Here is a 23855-nt window from a genome sequence, read left to right as displayed (position 1 = left end):
GACCATAACAAAAATACCTATATTAAGCTTTATTGATAGAGCAAAACCTCAGAAAGAATAAGTATAATATAAAATAATAAAAAACCTTTCAAAATTCAAAACACATGAACACACAAGGTGTTAACTCGTTAGAATCTTATTCTCTAAATAAAGCATTAAAAGATTCAAAATGAAAGTTAGCTACAAAGGTTTACCAAAAGTAAAAGAAGCAATTATTTATGTAGAAAGATACTAAACAGTTAATCTTCTGATTTTAAAAATTCCTAAGCCTCTTCACTTGAAGGGACCCATTCCTCAGAGCCATCCCTCAGTATTATTCTGAGCCGAGCAGGATAACGAAGAGAAGGCTTGAAACCTTTGTTAAAATGTTCCGACATAACCTTTTTGAACTTAGCATGCTCATTCATTATCTCGGGTGAGTAATCCTCGTTCCTTTGTTTGAAATTCATGAAAACAGATTATTACTGATCTGGGTCTCGCTCCTGGAGCTGGTCTGGGCACAGGCAATCTATGAGCTTGGTCAATCATAGGTAAAGATGTTAAAATTTTAGGAAATGATTGTACCAAAAAGCTTGCAAAGAATTCCGTAGACATGAGGAATTCTGCAGATGCTGCAAATTCAAGCAACACACATCAAAGTTGCTGGTGAATGCAGCAGGCCAGGCAGCATCTCTAGGAAGAGGTACAGTCGACGTTTCGGGCCGAGACCCTTCGTCAGGACAGACTCCGTTGACTCTTCAAGGCCCAGAATTCATAGGTTATTTCTTCTGCTTCTATTTTCTAAATCGATAATCTTCTGTCTTAATTTTTCATTAGACTTGGATTGTTTCTCACAAAGCTTTTGCAGGTCATCAATTCTCGCATCCAAAATCGTCAGAGTTGCTTCCTTCTCTATTTGTTTATCATGTTCAGTTAAGGTTTTTTTGAATAGAATCCAATTTTGTATCTTTTTTTTAACTTCAGAGCTGAGTTGCTGGAACTTCTGCTGGAACTGCTTGGAGGATTCTTTTCTGTGTTCTTGAAGCAAATCCATAATAGATTCCAAGGTTGCAGGAGGTTCTTCTTTTTTAGTACCTTTGGCAGCCCTTGTAGCCATAGAAAAAACAATATCACCTTTAAAAGTAAGGTTTCAAAGCAGGTTAGAAACAGTAAAATAAGTAAAATAGGAGCAACTGTAAAAAGCTGCTAATCCATCAACTACTAGTAGGAATCTCATAGATTTTTATAGAAATTAGAGAGCAGATTATGCTTATACTGGCCCATCTCTGTAAATAACTAGTGTATTAAGTCTCATTCCCCTGTCGTTTATATCATTATACCCACTAATTACTTTTAATATTTTTTATCTACATTCCTTTTAATGCTATGAAGGATTTCCCTTTCATCCTTATTTTTTCTAACATAACTTCAATGCCTAAAATATACAACATTCTCCTAACATTTTCCTAATCATTCTGTGATCATTTTAAACTTATATTGTCCAATTAGGAATTCACCAAACATAGGAATGACTATTTTCCTACTATGATTTGAACACCTCTGCCAGGAATCCTTTTAACCATTTTTGCTCAAATAGTAAGAGCTTTAGTTGATAGCCAGCTTCCTGAATAAAATCCTATATTTCTGGTATAATCCTAATTATTATCTTCTCTGTTTTGTCCATGGTTTTGACATCTTTGCAGGGTGTTAGAAGTTGAACACGTTATTCCGTACAGTCCAAACCAAAGATTATTGCTATTCGGGGACACAAGAATGGAGTCACAGAATCATAGAACACTACAGCACAGACAGAGGCTTTTCATCCCATCTAGTCCATGCTGAACAATTAATCTTCCTGGTCCCATTGACTTGCACCATAGCCCTCCACACTCTTCACGTCCATATGCCTATCCAAATTTCAAAGTGTTGAAATCGAACTGCCATCCTCCACTTCCGGTGGCAACTCTTTCAATCTTATTGATACTTTTCTGGTAGGTAGGTGGCTGGAAATGCATACAATACTCCATGTTTGGCTTCACCAAAGCCTTATTCAATTTCAACATTAACATTCCAATTCCTGTACTCAGTACTTTGTAAATGCCCAATATGCCAATGGCTCTCTTTACGACCCTATCTACAGTACCTGTGATGCCACTTTCAAGGAATTATGTATGGATCTGTATTCCCAGATCCCTCTAGTCTATCGAACTCTTCAGTACCCAACTGTTCTCCATGTAGGTCCTACACTGGCTTTTCCTCCCAAAATGCAACATCTCACACTTATCTGCATTAAATTTCACATGCCATTTTTCAGCTCATTTTCCCAGCTGGTCTGGATTCTATTTCAAGCTTTGACCACTATGTCCCACAAATCTGCTGATCTAGTTTACTACGTTATCATCCAGATCATTGATAGAGATGACAAACCACAGTGGACCCAGCACTGATACCTGTGGCACACTAATAGTCACAAGCTTCCAGTCAGAGAGGCAACGATCTACTACCACTCTCTGCTTTCTCCTGTAGAGCCAATGTCTAATCCAATTTACTACTCATGCTGAATGCCGAGTAACTGAACCTTCTTGACCAACCTCCCATGCAGGACCTTGTCAAAGGACTCACAAAAGATCCTGGAATCTGGAGCAAAAGCAAACTGTTGGGTGAACTTAATGAGTGAGGAATGGAATGTCAACATTTCAGGTTGAGTCTCCTCAACTGGAATGAAAGGTAGAGGGGAATAGCCATTGTTAAGAGGGAAGGGGAAGGGATAGAGCTAGCAAGTGATAGGTGATTCCAGGAGAGGAGTCATCTTAGGTGATGGAGGGAGAGAAAGTGGGAATATTGACAGAAACTGGGAGGTGATAGTTGGAGGCAATGAAGGGCTGCAGATGATGGAAACTGATAGGTAAGGTGGGTAAGGAAGGTGGTGCATGGGACCAAAGAAAGGAAGTTGAGTGGGTTGAGGGAAATGGTAGAGGAATGGAACCCAGTGGGAGGACAGTGTAAGCGATGGACAGATACAGTGGGTGGAGGAGGGCAAAGTATAATTGCCATTTTCCTTCTGTGCTTTACACTATTACTTATAAAGCTGAAGATCTCATATAATTTTACAACTTAACCGGCCATTTAAAAGATGTGTTGCTCTGCCTGAAAGTTTCCCTGTAGATAAATAATATTAAAAATAATTAGTGTGTGTACAGATATAGGGAAGCTCTGGGGGAACAAGACTTAATTTGCAAGTTATTTAGAGAGATGGGCCAGAAACGGGTTATGTCTCTTTAATTTCTATAAAAATCTATGCCATCTTTATTCTATTTTACAGCCCAGAATGTGATGTTTTACATTCCATCATGAAAAAGGACAGGAAAAATTTTAATAGGGGAGGGGCAAATTATGAGGCTATAAGGCTAGAACTTGCGGGTGTGAATTGGGATGATGTTTTGCAGGGAAATGTACTATGGACATGTGGTCGATGTTTAGAGATCTCTTGCGGGATGTAAAGGATAAATTTGTCCCGGTGAGGAAGATAAAGAATGGTAGGGTGAAGGAACCATGGGTGACAAGTGAGGTGGAAAATCTAGTCAGGTGGAAGAAGGCAGCATACATGAGGTTTAGGAAGCAAGGATCAGATGGGTCTATTGAGGAATATAGGGAAGCAAGAAAACAGCTTAAGAAGGGGCTGAGGAGAGCAAGAAGGGTGCATGAGAAGGCCTTGGCGAGTAGGGTAAAGGAAAACCCCAAGGCATTCTTCAATTATGTGAAGAACAAAAGGATGACAGGAGTGAAGGTAGGACTGATTAGAGATAAAGGTGGGAAGATGTGCCTGGAGGCTGTGGAAGTGAGTGAGGTCTCAATGAATACTTCTCTTTGGTATTCACCAATGAGAGGGAACTTGATGACGATGAGGACAATGTGAGTGAGGTTGATGTTCTGGAGCATGTTGATATTAAGGGAGAGGAGGTGTTGGAGTTGTTAAAATACATTAGGATGGATAAGTCCCCGGGGACTGATGGAATATTCTCCAGGCTGCTCCAGGCGGCGAAGGAAGAGATTGCTGAGCTTCTGGCTAGGATCTTTATGTCCTCGTTGTCCACGGGAATGGTACCAGAGGATTGGAGGGAGGTGAATGTTGTCCCCTTGTTCAAAAAAGGTAGTAAGGATAGTCCGGGTAATTATAGACCAGTGAGCCTTACGTCTGTGGTGGGAAAGCTGTTGGAAAAGATTCTTAGAGATAGGATTTATGGGTATTTAGAGAATCATGGTCTGATCAGGGACAGTCAGCATGGCTTTGTGAAGGGCAGATCGTGTCTAACAAGCCTGATAGAGTTCTTTGAGGAGGTGACCAGGCATATAGATGAGGGTAGAGCAGTGGATGTGATCTGCATGGATTTTAGGAAGGCATTTGACAAAGTTCCACATGGTAGGCTTATTCAGAAAGGCAGAAGGCATGGGATCCAGGGAAGTTTGGCCAGGTGGATTCAGAATTGGCTTGCCTGCAGAAGGCAGAGGGTCATGGTGGAGGGAGTACATTCAGATTGGAGGGTTGTGACTAATGGTGTCCCACAAGGATCTGTTCTGGGACCTCTACTTTTTGTGATTTTTATTAACAACCTGGATGTCGGGGTAGAAGGGTGGTTTGGCAAGTTTGCAGACGACACAAAGGTTGGTGGTGTTGTAGATATAGTGTAGAGGATTGTCGAGGATTGCAGAGAGACATTGATAGGATGCAGAAGTGGGCTGAGAAGTGGCAGATGGAGTTCAAACTGGAGAAGTGTCAGATGGTACACTTTGGAAGGACAAACTCCAAGGCAGAGTACAAAGTAAATGGCAGGATACTTGGTAGTGTGGAGGAGCAGAGGGATCTGGGGGTACATGTCCACAGATCCCTGAAAGTTGCTTCACAGGTAGATAGGGTAGTTAAGAAAGCTGATGGGGTGTTAGCTTTCATAAGTCGAGGGATAGAGTTTAAGAGTCGCGATGTAATGGTGCAGCTCTTTAAAACTCTGGTTAGGCCACACTTGAAGTACTGTGTCCAGTTCTGGTTGCCTCACTATAGGAAGGATGTGGAAGCATTGGAAAGGGTACAGAGGAGATTTACCAGAATGCTGCCTGGTTTAGAGAGTATGCATTATGATCAGAGATTAAGGGAGCTAGGGTTTTACACTTTGCAGAGAAGGAGGATGAGAGGAGACATGATAGAGGTGTACAAGATATTAAGAGGAATAGATAGAGTGGATAGCCAGTGCCTCTTCCCCAGGGCACCACTGCTCAATACAAGAGGACATGGCTTTAAGGTAAGGGGTGGGAAGTTCAAGGGGGGTATTAGAGGAAGGTTTTTTTACTCAGAGAGTGGTTGGTGCGTGGAATGCACTGCCTGAGTCAGTGGTGGAGGCAGATACGCTAGTGAAGTTTAAGAGACTACTAGACAGGTATATGGAGGAATTTAAGGTGGGGGGGTTATATGGGCAGCAGGGTTTGAGGGTCGGTACAACATTGTGGAACGAAGGGCCTGTAATGAGCTTTACTATTCTATGTTCTACATTCTATGAAATTTCCTGTATCTGATATACTATCATACCTACTCGTTCCCGTGGTTATTTTTCAGAGGTAACCTTACTCTCTTTTTTTGGGTCATCACTTCGAGTACATGTTACGTATATGTCAAGGGAAGTAAAGATGTCAGTGCCGATTCCAAGACTATCAATGTAGTCATCTTCTCAATCCATTAAAGATTGGATGATTTTTTTTGTGCTTAAATAACTATGCTGTTATATTCTCTTTAACAGAATGTTCTTCAATTTATCGGCCTATTCAAAAACAATTTCATAGATACACACCATTCACTGTGTTTCTTTTACTGATGCATTACTTTATTGGCTCAACCATCTGCTTGTCAGATATAATTTGCCCTTAACAAATCTGTGTTGGCTTTTGTTAATAAACACTTTTAATCCTCTGCTAAATTTTATCAGTATTGTAACTTCCAGAAGTTAAACCGCTTAGCCTCCAGTTTATTTCTTTCCTTTTACAAACAGATTACATGACCCTAGTATCATGTAACAGGGGCAGAATTGGGCCATTCTGCCCATTGAGTCTGCTCCACCATTCCATCATGGCCTGATCCATTTTCCCTATCAATCCCGTTCTCTTGCCTTTTCTCCATTACTGTCAATGTTCTGACTAATCAAAAACCTATGAAGCTCCACTTTAAATATATCTAATGACTAGGCCACCACAGCCATTTGGGCAATGAATTCCACAAATTCATCACCCTCTCGGTAAAGAAATTCCTCCTCATCTCTGTTCTAAATGGTCATCTCTCTATTCTGAGGCTGTGCCCTCAGGTCCTAGATTCCCCCACTACAGGAAGCATCCCCTCCACGTCCACCCTATCTAGGCCTTTCAACATTCGATAGGTTTCAAAGAGATTCCCCTCACCTCCCCACCCCAGCATTCTTCTAAACTCTAGCAAGTATAGGCCGGGAGCCATTAAATGCTCCTCATATGATAATCCTTGCATTCCCAGAATCATTCTTCGGAACTTCCTCTGTACTCCCTCCAATGCCAGCACATCTTTTCTGAGCCAAGGAGCACAAAATTGCTCAGAAAACTCCAATGTGGTCTGAACAATGTCTCATAAAGCCTCAGCATTAATCGTTCCTTTTATATTCGAGTCCTCTCGAAATAAATTCTATCATTGCTTTTGTCTTCCCTACCACAGACTCATCCTGCAAGTTAACCTTTAGGGAATCCTGCACGAGGTCTCTCAAGTCCCTTTGCACCTCCAATTTTTAAAATTTTCTCCTTGTTTAAAAAAATAGTCTATTCTTTTATTCCATCCACTGAAGTGCGTGCCCATACTCTTCTCTACACTATATTCCATCTGCTACTTCTTTACCCATTCCCCCAATATGTTTAAGTCATTCTACAGACTCCCTGCTTCCTCAAAGCTACCTGCCCTTCCACCCATCTTCATATCAATTGCAAACTTGGCCACAAAGCCACTAATACTGCCATCCAAATCATTGAGATATAACGTGAAAAGAAGCAATCCGAACACCGAGCTCTGCAGAACACCACTAGCCACCAACAGCCAAGCAGAACAGAGCCCCTTTATTTACACTCTTTGCCTCCTGCCAGTCAGCCAATCTTCTATTCATGCTAGTATCTTTCCTCAAAGAATTCCAACAGATTTGTCAGGCAAAATTTCCCCTTAAGGAAACCATGCTAATTTTCGCCTCTTTGATCATATGCGTCCAAGTACCCCAAAAACTCATCCTTATTAATGAATGCCAACCCCTTCCCAAACACTGTAGTCAATATAACTGGCATATAATTTCCTATTTTCTGACTCCTTCCCTTTTTAAAGAGCGGAGTGACATCTTCTATTTTCCAGTCCTCCAGGATCAAGTAATTCTTGAAGGGTCATTACTAATGCCTCGACGATCTCTTCAGCTATGGTGGTGCCAGAAAGTTTGAGAATCCTGTAGAATTTTCTCTATTTCTGCATATATATGATCTGAAATATGATCAGGTCTTCACATAAGTCCTAAAACTAAATAAGGAGAACCCAATTAAATAAATAACACAAAAACATTATACTTGTTTATTTATTTATTGAGAAAAATGATCCAATATTATATGTATTTGTTGGAAAAATTATGTGAACCACTTCAGGAACCGTTGATCAGTCCTGCATATCGGCTTTGAGAAACCTTAGGCTATTCCACCTTACAAAACTGCTTCAACTCTGGGATGTTGGTGGGTTTCCTTGCACGAACTGCTGGCTTCAGGTCCTTCCACAACATTTCTACAGGATTAAGGTCAGGACTTTGACTCAGCCATTCCAAACACGAATGTTCTTCTTTTTAAACCATTCTGTTGTTGATTTACTCTTGTTCTTCCTATCATTGTCTTGTTGCATTATCCAACTTCTATTAACCTTCAGGTGGTGGACTGCTACCCTGGCCTTCTCCTGTAGAATGTTTTGATACAATTTGAATTCATTGATCCCTCAACGATTGCAAGCTGTCCAGGCCCTGAGGCAGCAAAGCAGCCCCAACCTATGATTCTCCTTCCACCATGCTTCATAGTTGGGATGAGGTTTTGGTGTTGGTGTGGTGTTTCCTTCAAACATAGCGATGTGCACTTCTGTCAAAAAAGTTCAACTTTTGTCTCATCTGGCCACAGGAGAGTGTCCCAAAAATGTTGTAGAATATCTAGGTGGTCTTGAGACATACAGCAATGTTTTATTTGGAGAGCAGTGTTTTCTCCATGGTATCCTTCCGTGAATGCCATTCTTGTTCAGTGTTTTTCTTATAGTGGGCACACGAACAGAGACTAGCAAGTTCTAGAGATTTCTGCAGGCCTTTAGCTGTTACCCTTGGGTTCTTTTTCACCTCCTTCAGCACTGCATATTGTGCTCTTGGTGTGATCTTTACAGGATGCCCACTCCTAGGGAGAGTAGCAACAGGACTGAGTTTCATGCATTTGTAAGCAATTCCTCTTACTGTGGACTGATGAACACTCCAGTCTGCAGAAGTGCTTTTGTAGTCTTTTCCAGCTTCATGCATCTCTACAATTCTTTTTCTAAGGAGCTCTGAGAGTTGTTTTGATCAAGGCATGGTTCACATAAACAGATATTTCTTGAGAAGAGCAGGCTCTGTCAGTAACCTGACTTTGTGTGTCATTTTTTTTTATAGGACAAGGCACCTCTACAGCCCATACTTCCAATTTCATCTCATTGATTGGGACACCTGCCTCCAAATAGCTTTTGTAAAAGGCATTACCCCAGAAGTTCACATACTTTTTCCAACAAATACATATAATATTGGATCATTTTTCTCAATAAATAAATGAACAAGTCTGATGTTATTGTATTATTTAATCGGGTTCTCTTTATCTAGTTTCAGGGCTTATGTGAAGATCTGATCACAGTTTAGGTCATATTTATCTACAGGGTTCACAAACTTTCTGGCACCACTGAACATCTTTAAGAACCCTGGTGTGTAGACCACGTGGTCCAGGTGACTTATCTACGTTCAGCCCTTTCAGATTCCTAAGCACCTTCTTAATAATAGCAACTACGCTCACTTCTGTCCCCTGACACTCTCAATTTTCTGGCATATTGCGAATGCTTTTGATGGTACAGATTGATGCAAAATTATTCTTAAATTCATTCCCCATTACAATGTCCCCCATCACTACCTCGCCAGTGTCATTTTCCAGTAGTCTGATACCCACTCTCGCCTCTCTTTTACTCTTTATATATCTGAAAAAAACTTTTTGTATCCTTTTTAATATTATGGCTAACTTACCTTCATACATCATCTTCATCTTTTCACTCCTTAATTGCTTTTAATTACTTATGTTGGCTTTTAAAAGCTTCCCAGTCCTTTAACTTCCTGTTAATTTTTGCTGTATCATATTCCCTCTCTTTTGCTTTTATGCTCTTTGACTTCACTTGTCTATCATAATTGCGTTTTGAATACTTTGAATACAATTCTTGAAGAATTGAATACTCCCTTTTGAATACTCCTTCATCTTGGGTACATATTTATCTTGTGCCTTCTGAATTGCTCTCAAAAACTCCAGCCATTGCTAGAAATATAGAAACACAGAAAACCTACAGCACAATACAGGCCCTTCGGCCCACAATGCTGTGCCGAATGTGTCCTTACCTTAGAAATTACCTAGGGTTACCCATAGCCCTCTTTTTTTCTAAGCTCCATGTACCTATCCAGGAGTCTCTTAAAGGACCCTATTATATCCGCCTCCACCACCGTTGCTGGCAGCCTATTCCATGCGCTCACCACTCTCTGCATAAAAAACTTACCCCAGCATCTCCTCTGTACCGACTTCCAAGCACCTTAAACCTGTGCCCTCTTTTGTTAGCCATTTCAGCACTGGGAAAAAGCTTCTGACTATCCACATGATCAATGCCTCTCATCATCTTATACACCTCTATCAGGTCACCTCTCATCCTCCGCTGCTCCAAGGAGAAAAGGCCGAGTTCACTCAACTTATTCTCAAAAGGCATGCTTCTCAATCCAGGCAACATCCTTGTAAATCTCTTCTGCACCCTTTCTATAGTTTCTACATCCTTCCTGCAGTGAGGTGACCAGAACTGAGCACAGTACTCCAAGTGGAGTCTGACCAGGGTCCTGTATAAATGTAACATTACCTCTTGGCTCTTAAACTCAATCTCACGATTGATGAAGGCCAATGCACCATACGCCTTCTTAACCACAGAGTCAACCTGCCAGCGGCTTTGGGTGTTCTATGGACTCGGACCCAAGATCCCTCTGATCTTCCACATTGCCAAGAGCCTTACCAGTAATACTATATTCTGCCATCATATTTGACCTACCAAAATGAACCACCTCACACTTATCTGGGTTGAACTCCATCTGCCACTTCTCAGTCCAGTTTTGCATCCTATCAATGTCCCACTGTAACCTTTGACAGCCCTCCACACTATCCACAACACCTCTAACCTTTGTGTCATCAGCAAATTTACAAACCCATCCCTCCACTTCTTCATCCAGGTCATTTATAAAAATCATGAAGTGAAGGGGTCCCAGAATAGACCCCTGAGGCACTCCACTGGTGACCGACCTCTATGCAGAATATGACCCATCTACAACCACCCTTTGCCTTCTGTGGGCAAGCCAGTTCTGGATTCACAAAGCAATGTCACCTTGGGTCCCATGCCTCCTTACTTTCTCAATAAGATTTGCACGGGGTATGTTATCAAATGCCTTGCTGAAATCCATTTACACTACATCTACTGCTCTACCTTTATCAACGTGTTTAGTCACATCCTTAAAAAATTCTATCAGGCTCATAAGGCATGACCTACCTTTGACAAAGCCATGCTAACTATCCTTAATTATATTATGCCTCTCCAAATGTTCATAAATCCTGCCTCTCAGGATCTTTTCCATTAACTTACCAACCACTGAAGTAAGACTCACTAGTCTATAATTTACTAGGCTATCTCTACTCCCTTTCTTGAATAAGGGAACAACATCTGCAACCCTCCAATCCTCTGGAACCTCTCCTATCCCCATTGATGATGCAAAGATCATTGCCAGGGGCTCAGCAATCTCCTCCCTCACCTCTCACTGTAGCCTGGGGTACATCTTGTCCAGTCCCAGTGACTTATCCAACTTGATGCTTTCCAAAAGCTCCAGCACATCCTCTTCCTTAAAATCTACAGGCTCAAGCTTTTCAATCCACTGTAAGTCATCCCTACAATCACCAAGATCCTTTTCTGTAGTGAATACTGCAGCAAAGTATTCATTAAGTACCTCTGCTATCTCCTCTGTTTCCATAAACACTTTTGCACTGTCACACTTGATTGGTCCTATTCTCTCATGTCTTATCCTCTTGCTCTTCACATACTTTTAGAATGCCTTGTGGTTTTCTTTAATCCTGCTCGTCAAGACCTTCTCATGGCCCCTTCTGGCTCTCCTAATTTCATTCTTAAGCTCCTTCCTGCTAGCCTTATAATTTTCTAGATCTCTAACATTACTTAGTTTTTTGAACCTTTTGTAAGCTTTTCTTTGCCTCTTGACTAGATTTTCAACAGCCTTTGTACACCACGGTTCCTGTACACTTTATCCTTTCCCAGTCTCATTGGAATGTACCTATGCAGAACACCACACAAATATCCCCTGAACATTTGCCACATTTCTGCTGTACATTTCCCTGAGAACATCTGTTCCCAATTTATGCTTCCAAGTTCATGCCTGATAGTTTCATATTTCCCCTTACTCCAATTAAATGCTTTCCTAACTTGTCTGTTCCTATTGCTCTCCAATGCTATGGTAAAGGAGATAGAATTGTAATCACTATCTCCAAAATGCTCTCCCACTGAGAGACCTGACACCTGACCAGGTTCATTTCCCAATACCAGATCAAGTACAGCCTCTCCTTTTGTAGGCTTATCTACATATTGTGTCAAGAAACCTTCCTGAACACACCTAACAAACTCCACCCCACCTAAACCCCTTGCTCTAGGGAGATGCCAATCAATATTTGGGAAATTAAAATCTCCCACCACGACAACCTTACCAGAATCTGTCTCCCTATCTGCTCCTCAATGTCCCTGTTACTACTGGATGGTCTATAAAAAACACCCAGTAGAGTTATTGATCCCTTCCTCTATCTAACTTCCACCCACAGAGACTCAGTAGACATCCCTCCATGACTTCCTCTTTTTCTGAAGCCGTGACACTATCTCTGATCAGCAGTGCCATGCCCCACCTCTTTTGCCCCCCTCCCTGTCCTTTCTGAAACATCTAAAGCCTGGCACTCTAAGTAACCATTCCTGCCCCTGAGCCATCCAAGTCTCTGTAATGGCCACAACATCATAGCTCCAAGTACTGATCCACATTCTAAGCTCATCCACTTTGTTCATAATGCTTCTTGCATTAAAATAGACACATCTCAAACCATCGGTCTGAGCGTACCCCTTCTCTATTAGCTGCCTATCCTCCCTCTCACCCTGTCTCCAGCTTTCTTGATTTGTGAGCCAACCGCCCCTTCCTCCGTCACTTCAGTTCAGTTCCCACCCCCCAGCAATTCTAGTTTAAACTCTCCCCAATAGCCTTAGCAAACCTCCCTGCCAGGATATTGGTGCCCCTCGGATTCAAGTGCAACCCATCCTTTTTGTACAGGTCACGCCAGCCCCAAAAGAGGTTCCAATGATCCAGAAATCTAAATCCCTGCCCCCTGCTGCAATCCCTCAGCCAAGCATTTATCCTTGGACGCGATCAGAAATATCCTGGACCCTGGCACCTGGGAGGTAAACTACCATCCATGTTTCTACAGAATCACCTGTCTGACCCCCTAACTAGAGAATCCCCTTTACTGCTGCCTTCTTCCTTCTTCTCCTACCCTTCTGAGCCACAGGGCCAGACTAAGTGTCAGAGGCACGGCCACTGTTGCTTCTCCCAGGTTGCTGTTTTGCTGTTAGCCCTGCTAGTGTCTCCTTCCAATCAACTTCGGCCAGCTCCTCTCTCAAGACTCTGTAATTTCCTTTGCTCCACTGTAATACTGATCCATCTGATTTTAGCTTTTTCCTCTCAAACTGCAGGTATTAGAATCACTACCTCCTAAGGGGTTCCTTTACCTTAAGCTCGCTAATCAAATGAAATGTCATTACATTGCACTTCCCTCATCTTATTCTGCACTACTCTTTTTTGACACCTTCCTCTTAATTCTCTCTTTATTCATCAACCCCTTCTCTCTTTTCTCCATTCCCCATGCAGGCATCCTTCTTCCCCTTTCTCTTCACCTGCCATCATCTCCCTCTGGTGCCTTTCCTGTGGTCCACTCTGTACTCCAATCAGATTCCTTCTTCTTCAGCCCTTTACCTCCTCCAATAGGATGGTGTCATTGGGTTTGGAGACGTGTGCCTCGATGACCTGGAGAGCTCTGTTGGCTGGAGTCAAGCCATTATGTGTCACCCATGCCAAACATGTTAAATGGTAGAGGCCAGACTGAATGGTCCACCTGTTCTCCAGGTTTGGGGGTTCAGCTCAGGGCTAACAACTCTGAATGGAAATAGCAATGAAGAATTCGTCTACATCTATGTGTGATGGTATTCCTGAGTCTCTACCCAGGACTTGCATGACCGACAGTCGTGAAAACAGAGAAGCTACTGACGTGATGAACGAAGCCTTGAACACCACCAGGGAATGAAGGACTTTCATTGTTGTCTTAAGCGCCAGTGGCATAATGGGCAGTAAGTAAGCCCTTTATCTCTTCCACCTATCCCCTCCCAGCTGCTTACTTCATTCCTCCCCTCCTCCACCCATTTACCTTCTCCCTCATCTGATCTCATCTATCACCTGCTAGTCTATACTCCTTCCCTTCTCTTCCACCTTTGTATTCTGGCTCTTACTCCTGCCTTTCCAGTCCTGATGAGGGGGCTTGGCTGAATCATCAACTGTTCATGTCCCTCCATAGATGCTGCCTGACCTGCTGAGTTCCTCCAGTATTTTACATATGTTGTTCCGTATTTTTAAATTGTTTTGATTATCACCTGCTCTTCTTTTAAATTTGCTACATTAGTCCTGTTGGAGCAGATAGTATCTGTGCATCCGAGATTACTTATACACTCCAATATGTAAACTATCTTTTCTCTTAAGTTAACCTTTTATGTAAGCATTTCACAAATATAGGGTGGCATGGTAGCTTGGTGGTTAGCACAACACTTTCCAGTGTAGGCGACCCAAATTCAATTTCCATTGCCTATAAAGAGTTTGTACGTTCTCCCCTTGACTACGTGGGTTTCCTCCAGCTGCTCCAGTTTCTTCCCACAGTCCAAAGGTTGGTTGTAAATTGTCCAGAAATTAGACTAGGATTAAATTGGGGTGATTGCTGGGTAGTGTGGCTTGAAGGGCCTGTTACATGCTATATCTCAATAAATAAACAAACAAATTAATAAATAAATAAACTGTCCAATTGAAGACCAGGATAAATATGATTTTAGCCTCCCATTCCACAAAACCTGTAACAAGAAATTTTACTGCTGATTTACAATGAAACCTATTTGTACTGTAAGTTGGATCTACACATTTTGGACACGTCACCAAATCACCGTTATTCACCTTAAAAAAAGCTCTCACATTGCACGCTCTCATCTGTTTTAAGAGTTCAGAACACATTATATAATTCTACTTGCTACCAAACTAAAATCATTTATCAGAAATGAAGATTTAAAACAAATTACAGTGATAGCAATGAATAAATTAGCAAAAACAATTCAAAAAGCCAGGAAGCACTCATACATTGTTAAGTACAGATTTAACAACTATTATGACTATTATGCACCATGGTAACCGGTGAGGAACAGGCAATCCCAGTGGCTCCAGATTGCAGTATGTTCCTCCACTTCCTTCATCTTTTACACCCACATTCTCTCTCTACATATACACTCTTTATTAGTGGAGTGTGGGAAAGATGAGCTAGAAGATGATTACAGGTCATGGATGCTATACTTTACATAATAATATTTTTATCAAGAACTGCTAATTTAAAAATTAAAGTGGGCCTCGACAGCATGCTGCTTGTTGTGTGTCACCTCTTATGCCCATTTTCTTCAAGATTCAGATTGTTAGGCATTACAGGTATTCCCATCCACCTTCTCATCATATGCTCCCCTTTTCGCATGGATTTACGGTTTCTGTTTCTAGCTTCTTTCTGCTTGCCACAAATTTCAAAATTCTGTTCCCCATACAATCCTTTACAACTCTTATCTCTGCAGGTTCTCTTCAGCTAATCTCTGGTCACATTCTGTGTCCTTTGTATTCTCCCTTCGTTCAGACTATAGTATGTTCCTATCCTATTGGCTCACCTCCATAGTATGCTCCTATCCTATTGGCTCACCTCCAGTCCTATGGCATGCCTCTTCATAAGCCTCACCTATTGAACTTCCACTGAATCATTACTCCACTCTTGTCATTGGTGCTGTCAGTCTTATCTAGACTCCCTCTACATCCCTCAAAAGTGGCCCGAACTTGTCTACTAAATGAGTCACTCATATTCAAATGTGATGGCTACAGATGCTGGGATCAGCGTCCATGTGGACTGTTCAGGAAATATGGCACAATGAGGTTTTCTGTTGCACATCCAGCTTACTTTGGAGTGGCATATCAAGCTCACTTCTCATGGGATTAGCCTTTTGAATCACTAGTGCCAAGGGGATCAGTTCAATTCGGCACCATTTTTTATTGGAGGAACTCAAGGGAAAAGTGACCAAGAAGGGTAGGCCAACTACAACAGCTCTGAAGAAGGAAGGCCACCTGAAACCAGGTGAAAGATTAAGACACCGGACACAGATTGCTTTATCCATTACAGGTCAAAGGAAAACAGTAACTACAGTACTTCTTCAGAAGTACCATGCAGCAAAATATATTTCTTCAGCCAGAGGGTGGTGAATCTGTGGAATTTGTTGCCACAGGCAGCTGTGGAGGCCAAGTCTTTATGTATATTTAAGGCAGAGGTTGATAGATTCTTGATTGGTCAGGGCATAAAGGGACACAGGGAGAAGGCAGGAGATTGGGGCTGAGAGGAAAAATGGATCAGCCATGATGAAATGGTGGAGCAGACTCGATGGGCCAAATGGCCTAATTCTGCTCCTATATCTTATGGTCTTATATACAAGAAATATAACAAAATGTCAACGAGTTGACACAGACTCAGATTCAGTCTGCTTTCCAATATTTCTGTTGTGACATTAAATGCTCACCAGCATTCTGATGTCTATGAGGAACACCAAAAAAATGCCAGAGCTTAATCAGATTTGCGTTCAATTGTCAAAATATGCTTCAACCTTCATTTCAACCATAATGTAAAAAGATATTCAAAGACAGTCTTTTGTATTAAATTATATTATTTTGTTTCTATTTGTATTTTCCCAAATCTACAATTAAATAATAAGAAATAAGACAGGAACTATTGGCACTCTTCGTCATCAATGACTTGTGCTGTCAACCGTGTTACCAAATATTGTAAGCACCGATCAGTATGAACCAAAGGTAAAATATTACAAAATTTCAAAGCTGCTTTGTTTTACTGTCGAGGTGCAGGTTATACTGTATCGTGATTGGACCTTTCTAGACCTTAACTCCATTATTGATCCAATTTCAAGCACTATGAGCAACAAATACCGTTACTTTGATGAGCCATAAAACACATTCTACCAAATGAGATACTGCATATCATTAACACGTCTATCGGAAAATCCAATCAAACACATACCCTGCGCAAAATCTCACATATACTGTTGGAATTTTACATGCTCTCTTAATTATAAACAACAACAATAATAAATATTTATATTCAAGATCTTCAACGTATTGGTTGGGTCTTCTTAACGTAGAACAGTATAGCACAGGAGCAGGCCATTCGGCCCATTATGCTGTGCCAAACCAATTAAATTATTAATCAAATGACCAACTAAACTAATCCCTTGTGCCTACACAATGTCCATATCCTTTCATTCCCTCACATTCAGGTGCCTATCTAAAGGTGTCTTAGAAGTCCCTAACGTATCTGCCTCTGCCACCACACCTGACCGCGCATTCCTGGCACCCACCACTAACATCTCCTTTGAACTTAAACATTTGCTCCAAATAATACAGGAGCGAAGTAAATAGGTTTCAGAATGTCGTGCTGTTAAAAGTCCCAAGGACTGTCTAACACTCCATGAGATCTGGCTTTGAAACACTTTTGAAATTATTATTCCAGTAGCGTATGAACCAAAACACAGCCAGGCGTGACTTGCAGCGGGAGAACGTGTCTGCCAGGTAAAATCCTTCGACCTTTTTGTTCCTAAAGGTAGTTTTAAGTCGGAGATAACTGCTGTGAACTGGAACAACCAAATCACATTGAACATTTCATAGGTCGGTGGTTGGGGTGGGGAATTGATTGGGATTACAAATTTACCTTTTTTTAAAAAAATCCTGCAGTCATTATTTAATGAATTAGTTCATATTATTAAAAGACAGCCTGTCTTGATGCCCGATTCTAAGTTCCAGGGGAGCTGTCCATCATTTCAGCATGGTTTCGTCGAGCCCGGATAAACATTGGACAGACACCCTTCTGCAGCCGGGAGAAATATTAATGTGTCGCAAGGAACTGCAATGCACATAGTGCAGATTGAGGTCCGCAGGAACCCCTCTACTACCACCCCTCCTGCCAAAAAAGAATCATTGTTTTGTTTACAGTTCAATTGTTCAGCCTCGACTTTCGATTTTACACGAAAGCCGCCGTTTTACAAGGGTAATCAACGCAGGCGTGGAGAAATTTGGGAAGAACGGTCCCTTGTCGCACCGATCACCGGCTCTTACCTTGATTCGTACGTAACAGTGAGTTCCCAAGGACGTGTCGTTCAGGCAAGCGGGGAGGGTTTCGCGTTCAGTCCGTTGAAAGGATTCTGCCGGGTTCCTGATGATATGCCACAGAAGTTTTAACAAAATCAGACAGGTACAGAGCCCGCAGAAACTGTACGCAAGAGCCCAGAACAGGAGGTTCTTGATCTTCCCAATTACTCGGGTTATACACATCAGGAAATCGCAAAGAGCTTTCACCATGGTCCGGGTGGGAACGGGAGCTTCCCCCGGCACCGGCGCCTCCTCTCTCTCTCTCTACCTCTCTGAGCTGGTCAACGTCGTCTCATTCAGATCGGAACCTTCAGCTGTAGACTGTGCCGGCCGAGGAACATCCCTTAAACTGAACTCATGGAAACCACCAGAGATGGAAACGTAAAGAATTACGCCTACGTAAAACGCACTGAATTTTAAATAGACGTTTTCATTGGCTGCGGGCAGGCCCGGAGCTTCCTAAAACACGTCAAACATCTGCACTGAGGTACAGACGTCAACTGAAACATCTTGGCTGCGTGAAACAGGTAGATGGGCAGACGCAAATTCTGTCTACAAAGCCCGTCATTACTGCGCGAACTGTCCCAGAGTGAGTGGAGGAAAATACTGCACTATAGAGAAGCTGCAATAATCCAATCAAACAATGTCTTCGGCAAAATCTTATTTAATTGTCACCTCTTGCATGGAATTTTCTATGGCTGCCCCTCATGAAAATTACTTCGGGGACCCGCGACTTGCTGGTGAGGGGTGTCGCCCATCTCCCACTGCTTTACTGTTGCAGAACCACTTCCCTGGCTTGCTACGATCCTTTCACTGCAAGTACTTCAACGGAGTAGGGAGTTCTGGAATTTGGTTCCAGCCACATAGCAGAATTACAATTTATTTTGATTCCAAACCTGAAAAGTGTGAGGTGATTCACTTTGGAAGTTGGAACTCGAAGGCAGAATACAGGGTTAATGGCAGGATACTTAACAGTGTGGATGAACTGAGGGATCTTGTGGCTCACGTCCACAGAGCCTTTAAAATTGCCACACAGGTTTTTTTAGGGAGGTTAAGAAGGCATATGGCGTGTTGGCCTTCATTAGTCCGGGATGAGTTCAAGAACCACGAGGTACGGAGTTCAGTTCTGGTCATCTCAATATAGGAAGGACGTGGAAGCTTTAGAGGGTGCAGGGATGTACCAAGATGCTGTCTGCATGACAGAGTACGTCTTATGAGGACAGATTGAGCAAACTAGGGCTTTTCTCTTTGGAGAGGAGGAGGAAGAAAGGGGACTTGATAGAAGTGTACAAGATGATAAAAGGCAAAGATCAGGTGGACAGTCAGAGACTTTTCCCCAGGGCATAAATAGCTAAACCAAGGGGGCATAATTTTGAGGCAATTGGAGGAAAGTATAGAAGAAATGTTAAAGGTAGGTTTTGATACACAAAGTGGGTGCATGGAACACATTGGCCAGGGTGGTGGTAGAGGTAGATACATTAGCAAAATTTAAGAGCCTTAGATAGGCATATGGATGAAAGAAAATGGGAGGCTATGGGGCAGGGAAGGATCTTGAACCAGGTTAAGGGTCATGGTGGGTCACAGCTGTACCCACTGACAGGAAAAATTTAGGGAATAAATCTCGAGGGAAAAATCCAGAGCTGGAGTCCCTAAAGGCAGTCATACATTGAGTTCAATGTTGACAGGCAACTCATGCGACGCTACTGGTACCAAACTGTATCAGTCTCTGCCGTTCCTTTGGGTTCATCAGATGTCCGGAGAGGGTGAGCTTATTACATGGGCAATAGCTTGCTCTCCATATCATATTGCCCAGGCATATCTAGATAGTTAAGACACAATACTCTGACTGACAGAGACCAGTACTCACATACTGGGTTGAGGGGCCACTATGCTGCAGTGTCCTATGTTCTATTTCCAATTAGGATGGTGTGAATCTTGGAGTTGAATAGCCAGATTAGTCCTGAATCTACAGATTCAGGATCAGTTCCTGTGGATTGGAAGGTGGCTAATGTTTTCCCTCTCTTCAAGAAGGGAGGAAGAGAGAAAATAGGGAATTATAGACTGGTTAGCCTGACGTCAGTGGTGGGAAAGATGCTGGAGTCAATTATAAAAGATGAAATTATGACACATCTGGATAGCAGTAACAGGATTGCTCCGAGTCAGCATGGATTTACGAAGGGGAAATCATGCTTTACTAATCTTCTGGAATTTTTTGAGGATGTAACTATGAAAATGGACAAGGGAGAGCCAGTGGATGTAGTGTACCTGGACTTTCAGAAAGCCTTTGATAAAGTCCCACATAAGAGATTAGTGGGCAAAATTAGGGCACATGGTATTGGGGGCAGAGTACTGACATGAATTGAAAATTGGCTAGCTGACAGAAAACAAAGAGTAGCAATTAACGGGTCCCTTTTGGAATGGCAGGCGGTGACCAGTAGGGTACCGCAGGGTTCAGTGCTGGGACTGCAGCTGTTTAAAATATATATTAATGATTTAGATGAGGGAATTAAAAGTAACATTAGCAAATTTGCTGATGACACAAAGCTGGGTGGCAGTGTGAAATGTGAGGAGGATGTTATGAGAATGCAGGGTGACCTGGACAGGCTGTGTGAATGGGCAGATACAGTTTAATGTGGATAAATGTGAGGTTATCCACTTTGGTGGTAAGAACAGGAAGGCAGATTATTATCTAAATGGAGTCAAGTTAGGAAAGGGGGAAGTACAACGAGATCTAGGTGTTCTTGCTTTCAGTGACTGATGTATAAGCATGCAAGTACAGCAGGCAGTGAAGAAAGCTAATCAGGCCTTCATAACAAGAGGAATTGAGTATAAGAACAAAGAGGTCCTTCTGGAGCTGTACAGGGCCCTGGTGAGACCACACCTGGAGTACTGTGTGCAGTTTTGGTCTCCTAACTTGAGGAAGGACATTCTTGCTATTGAGGGAGTGCAGCATAGGTTCACAAGGTTAATTCCCGGGATGGCGGGACTGACATATGTTGAAAGATTGGAGCGACTGGGCTTGTATACTCTGGAATTTATAAGGCTGAGAGGGGATCTTATTGAAACATATAAGATTATTAAGGGATCGGACACGCTGGAGGCAGGAAGCATGTTCCTGCTGATGGGTGAGTCCAGAACCAGAGGCCACAGTTTAAGAATAAGGGATAGGCCATTTAGAACGGAGTTGAGGAAAAACTTTTTCACCCAGAGAGTGGTGGATATGTGGAATGCTCTGCCCCAGAAGGCTGTGGAGGCCAAGTATCTGGATGTTTTCAAGAAAGAGATGGATAGAGCTCTTAAAGATAACGGAATCAAAGGTTATGGGGATAAGGCAGGAACTGTATACTGATTGTGGATGATCAGCCATAATCACAGTGAATGGCGGTGCTGGCTCGAAGGGTCAAATGGCCTACTCCTGCACCTATTGTCTATTGTCCTTACCCTTTCAAGTGGTAGACCTCACAAATTTGAGGGATGTAATCCTTCATGAATTGGTTCAATGCATCTTGAAGATGACACACTCTCCCAGCAATGTGCAAGAGGCAAATGGGAATTTACTCAAGTAGGGTCCATTTTTGGAGCTGCCTGGTACATTGTAGGAAAGGCCTTGAATCCAAAATTAATATATGGCTAATCCATTTAGGTTTCTAGCCTAGACCTAAAGGATGCTGATGTTGGATAAGTCAGTAGTAATAGCAGCATTGAAAATGAAGGCAATTAAACTGAATTGGATATGTCATTTGTACCTGGGGAATATTGATTGATGTGGAGATATTAAATGCAGAATCAGTGAAGTTATGAAACTAATCCAAGATCCCATTATCTTTAAACATGAGGAAATCTGTAGATGCTGGAAATCCAAAGCAACACACACAAAATGCTGGAGGTACTCAGCAGCATCTACGGAAAAAAGTAAACAGTCAAGATTTCAGACCGAGACCCTTCCTCCTTTATTTATGCTGCATCCAGTACAGTACAGCCATTTTTTGATATGGGAATGAACTGAAATGGATCAGCCATTTAGCATTTCTGGCTTAATTGGCGCAGATGCTTTAGCCTTATTATCTGGGCTGAGCTCTGCATGTTATACAGCACAGAAACCAATCCTTCAACATGTCATTTAATCCTATTTTCTGCATTTGGCTCATATCCTTTCTCAACCAGTGGTTCGCAACCGGAGATCCATGGACCCCTTGCTTAATGGTATTGGTCCAAAGCATAAAGAAAAGGTTGGGAACCCCTGCTTATAAACCTTACTTAGTCACATACATACCTACCCAAATGTTTTTTTACCACTTCCTCTAGCAGCTCATTCTGTATACGTGCCTCCCTGTGAGAGTATATACTTGCCTCTGGGGTTTCATTTAAATATTTTCCCACTCACCTTAAACCTATGTCCTCTAATTTTACTTTTTCCTACTCTGGGGGGAAAAATGAACTTATCTTTGCCCCTCATGATTTTATCAATCTCTATGAAGTAATTGCTCAACATCCTTCAGACGTTCTTGACCAAACTCGATCAGATGGAGATTAGCAGAAGGAAGGAAGGAAAAGATTCACAGGTATGCTCGAAGACTCCTTGAAGAAATGCGATATCACCCCTAGCTCCTGGGCAACTGTCTCTGATCCTCAACATGGAGAAGCCTACAGGTTAGCATTGGGAATCTCAAGTACAGGCACTGATTGCACACAGAAGCCCTGCGTCAGAGACCACCTCACTATCTATCCACTGACTTGTCCCCTCATGTCCATCTTTGTGGAAGGGACCATGGTGCCCACAAGCCTCATGATCTACCTCAGAACTTGAGAGCAGAGTGCAAGAAAACCTTGAGTGATGACTAAGAATCATCAGTAAACAGGCTCATTGAGTTTTGTGCAGTTTTTGACACAAAATTCCCAGCTCCACATTGAACCAGAGTTGAGCTCCTGCCATGATGGTATTTGATTTTCTTTCACTTTAAGGATGCCCAATTATCTGTTCAAAATGTATCATATTCAGTGCAGTACATGGTTTCTCTTCACAAGGAGACTCCTAAAACTCAGAGTTTTGATATTTGGTATATCACTAAACACACTAGCAAATTTCTACATATGTACTGTGAGAGCATTCTAACTGGTTGCATCATTGTCTGAATGGACAGTGAACTCATGAACACTACTTCACTGTTTTTGCTCTTTTTGCACTATAATAAATATAATATAAATAATAATTTATAGTTTGTGTATTGCATTGTTCTGTTGCCACAAAACAATAAATTTCATGACATATGTAAATGATAATAAACATGATTCTGATTCCTATTAACATTCTGAGAAATAGATGTAGAGTGTAATACTGATAATGTGGCTATAAAAAAAATTACTACCCTCACTCTCTCACCTGTTGTAACTTGGCCAAGTCAAGCCAAGTCTTGTTCATTTTCATTCTTCAAGCTTCGTTCAAGCAGTGTATCAGTGTGGAAAAGTATTGATTTGTCCACTAAAGGAATATAATTACTTCTAATTGGTACTTATGATGCAACACAAGTTTGTTTATTTGTTTGTAGGACGTGGACAGCAGTGCCAAAGTCTTCATTTTTGTTGTCCATGCCTAATTACCCTGGAAATGAGATGACATTTAATAGTCAACTACACCGATGCCACATAATGGGAAGGGATGGTAAAAATATTTTGCTGATTGTTTCGTTCCCCATAATAAGCCAGCCGCCAAGTGGGGTTTTAACTCGTGTGTTTGATCAATAGCTCAGAACTCTGGCTACTGGTCTATGCAATTGTAGCCAAGTTAATTTATCCAAAGTAAGCAGGTCCAGAGTAAATAAAACTGCCCTAATGCATGTACAGCAAACCTTTAGCAAAATTTCCATTTTTAAAAAAATGCAGCACTAAACTAATTTCTGTTTGCAATGACTGAAGATCACAAAATAGGGAAGAGAGACTTGGACAAGTTTTCCAATTTTTCATTAATTTAATTTTTATTCT

General features: G+C 41.9%; 1 protein-coding gene across 1 annotated transcript in view; it reads right to left on the bottom strand.

Annotated features, from left to right (window-relative positions):
* ephx4 (epoxide hydrolase 4) overlaps window positions 1-18086 on the bottom strand; it is a 73207-nt gene extending 55121 nt beyond the window's left edge. The window contains exon 1 of the mRNA XM_072274596.1: window positions 17844-18086. Coding sequence (XP_072130697.1) covers window positions 17844-18086 — 243 coding nt within the window. The remainder of the gene's footprint in view (window positions 1-17843) is intronic.
* Between the last annotated feature and the right edge of the window lie 5769 nt (window positions 18087-23855).

Source organism: Mobula birostris, chromosome 12, assembly GCF_030028105.1.
Source record: "Mobula birostris isolate sMobBir1 chromosome 12, sMobBir1.hap1, whole genome shotgun sequence".
Taxonomy (NCBI): Eukaryota; Metazoa; Chordata; class Chondrichthyes; order Myliobatiformes; family Myliobatidae; genus Mobula; species Mobula birostris.
Note: the sequence above shows the minus strand (reverse complement) of the source record. Positions and strands in the feature narration are given on the sequence as shown.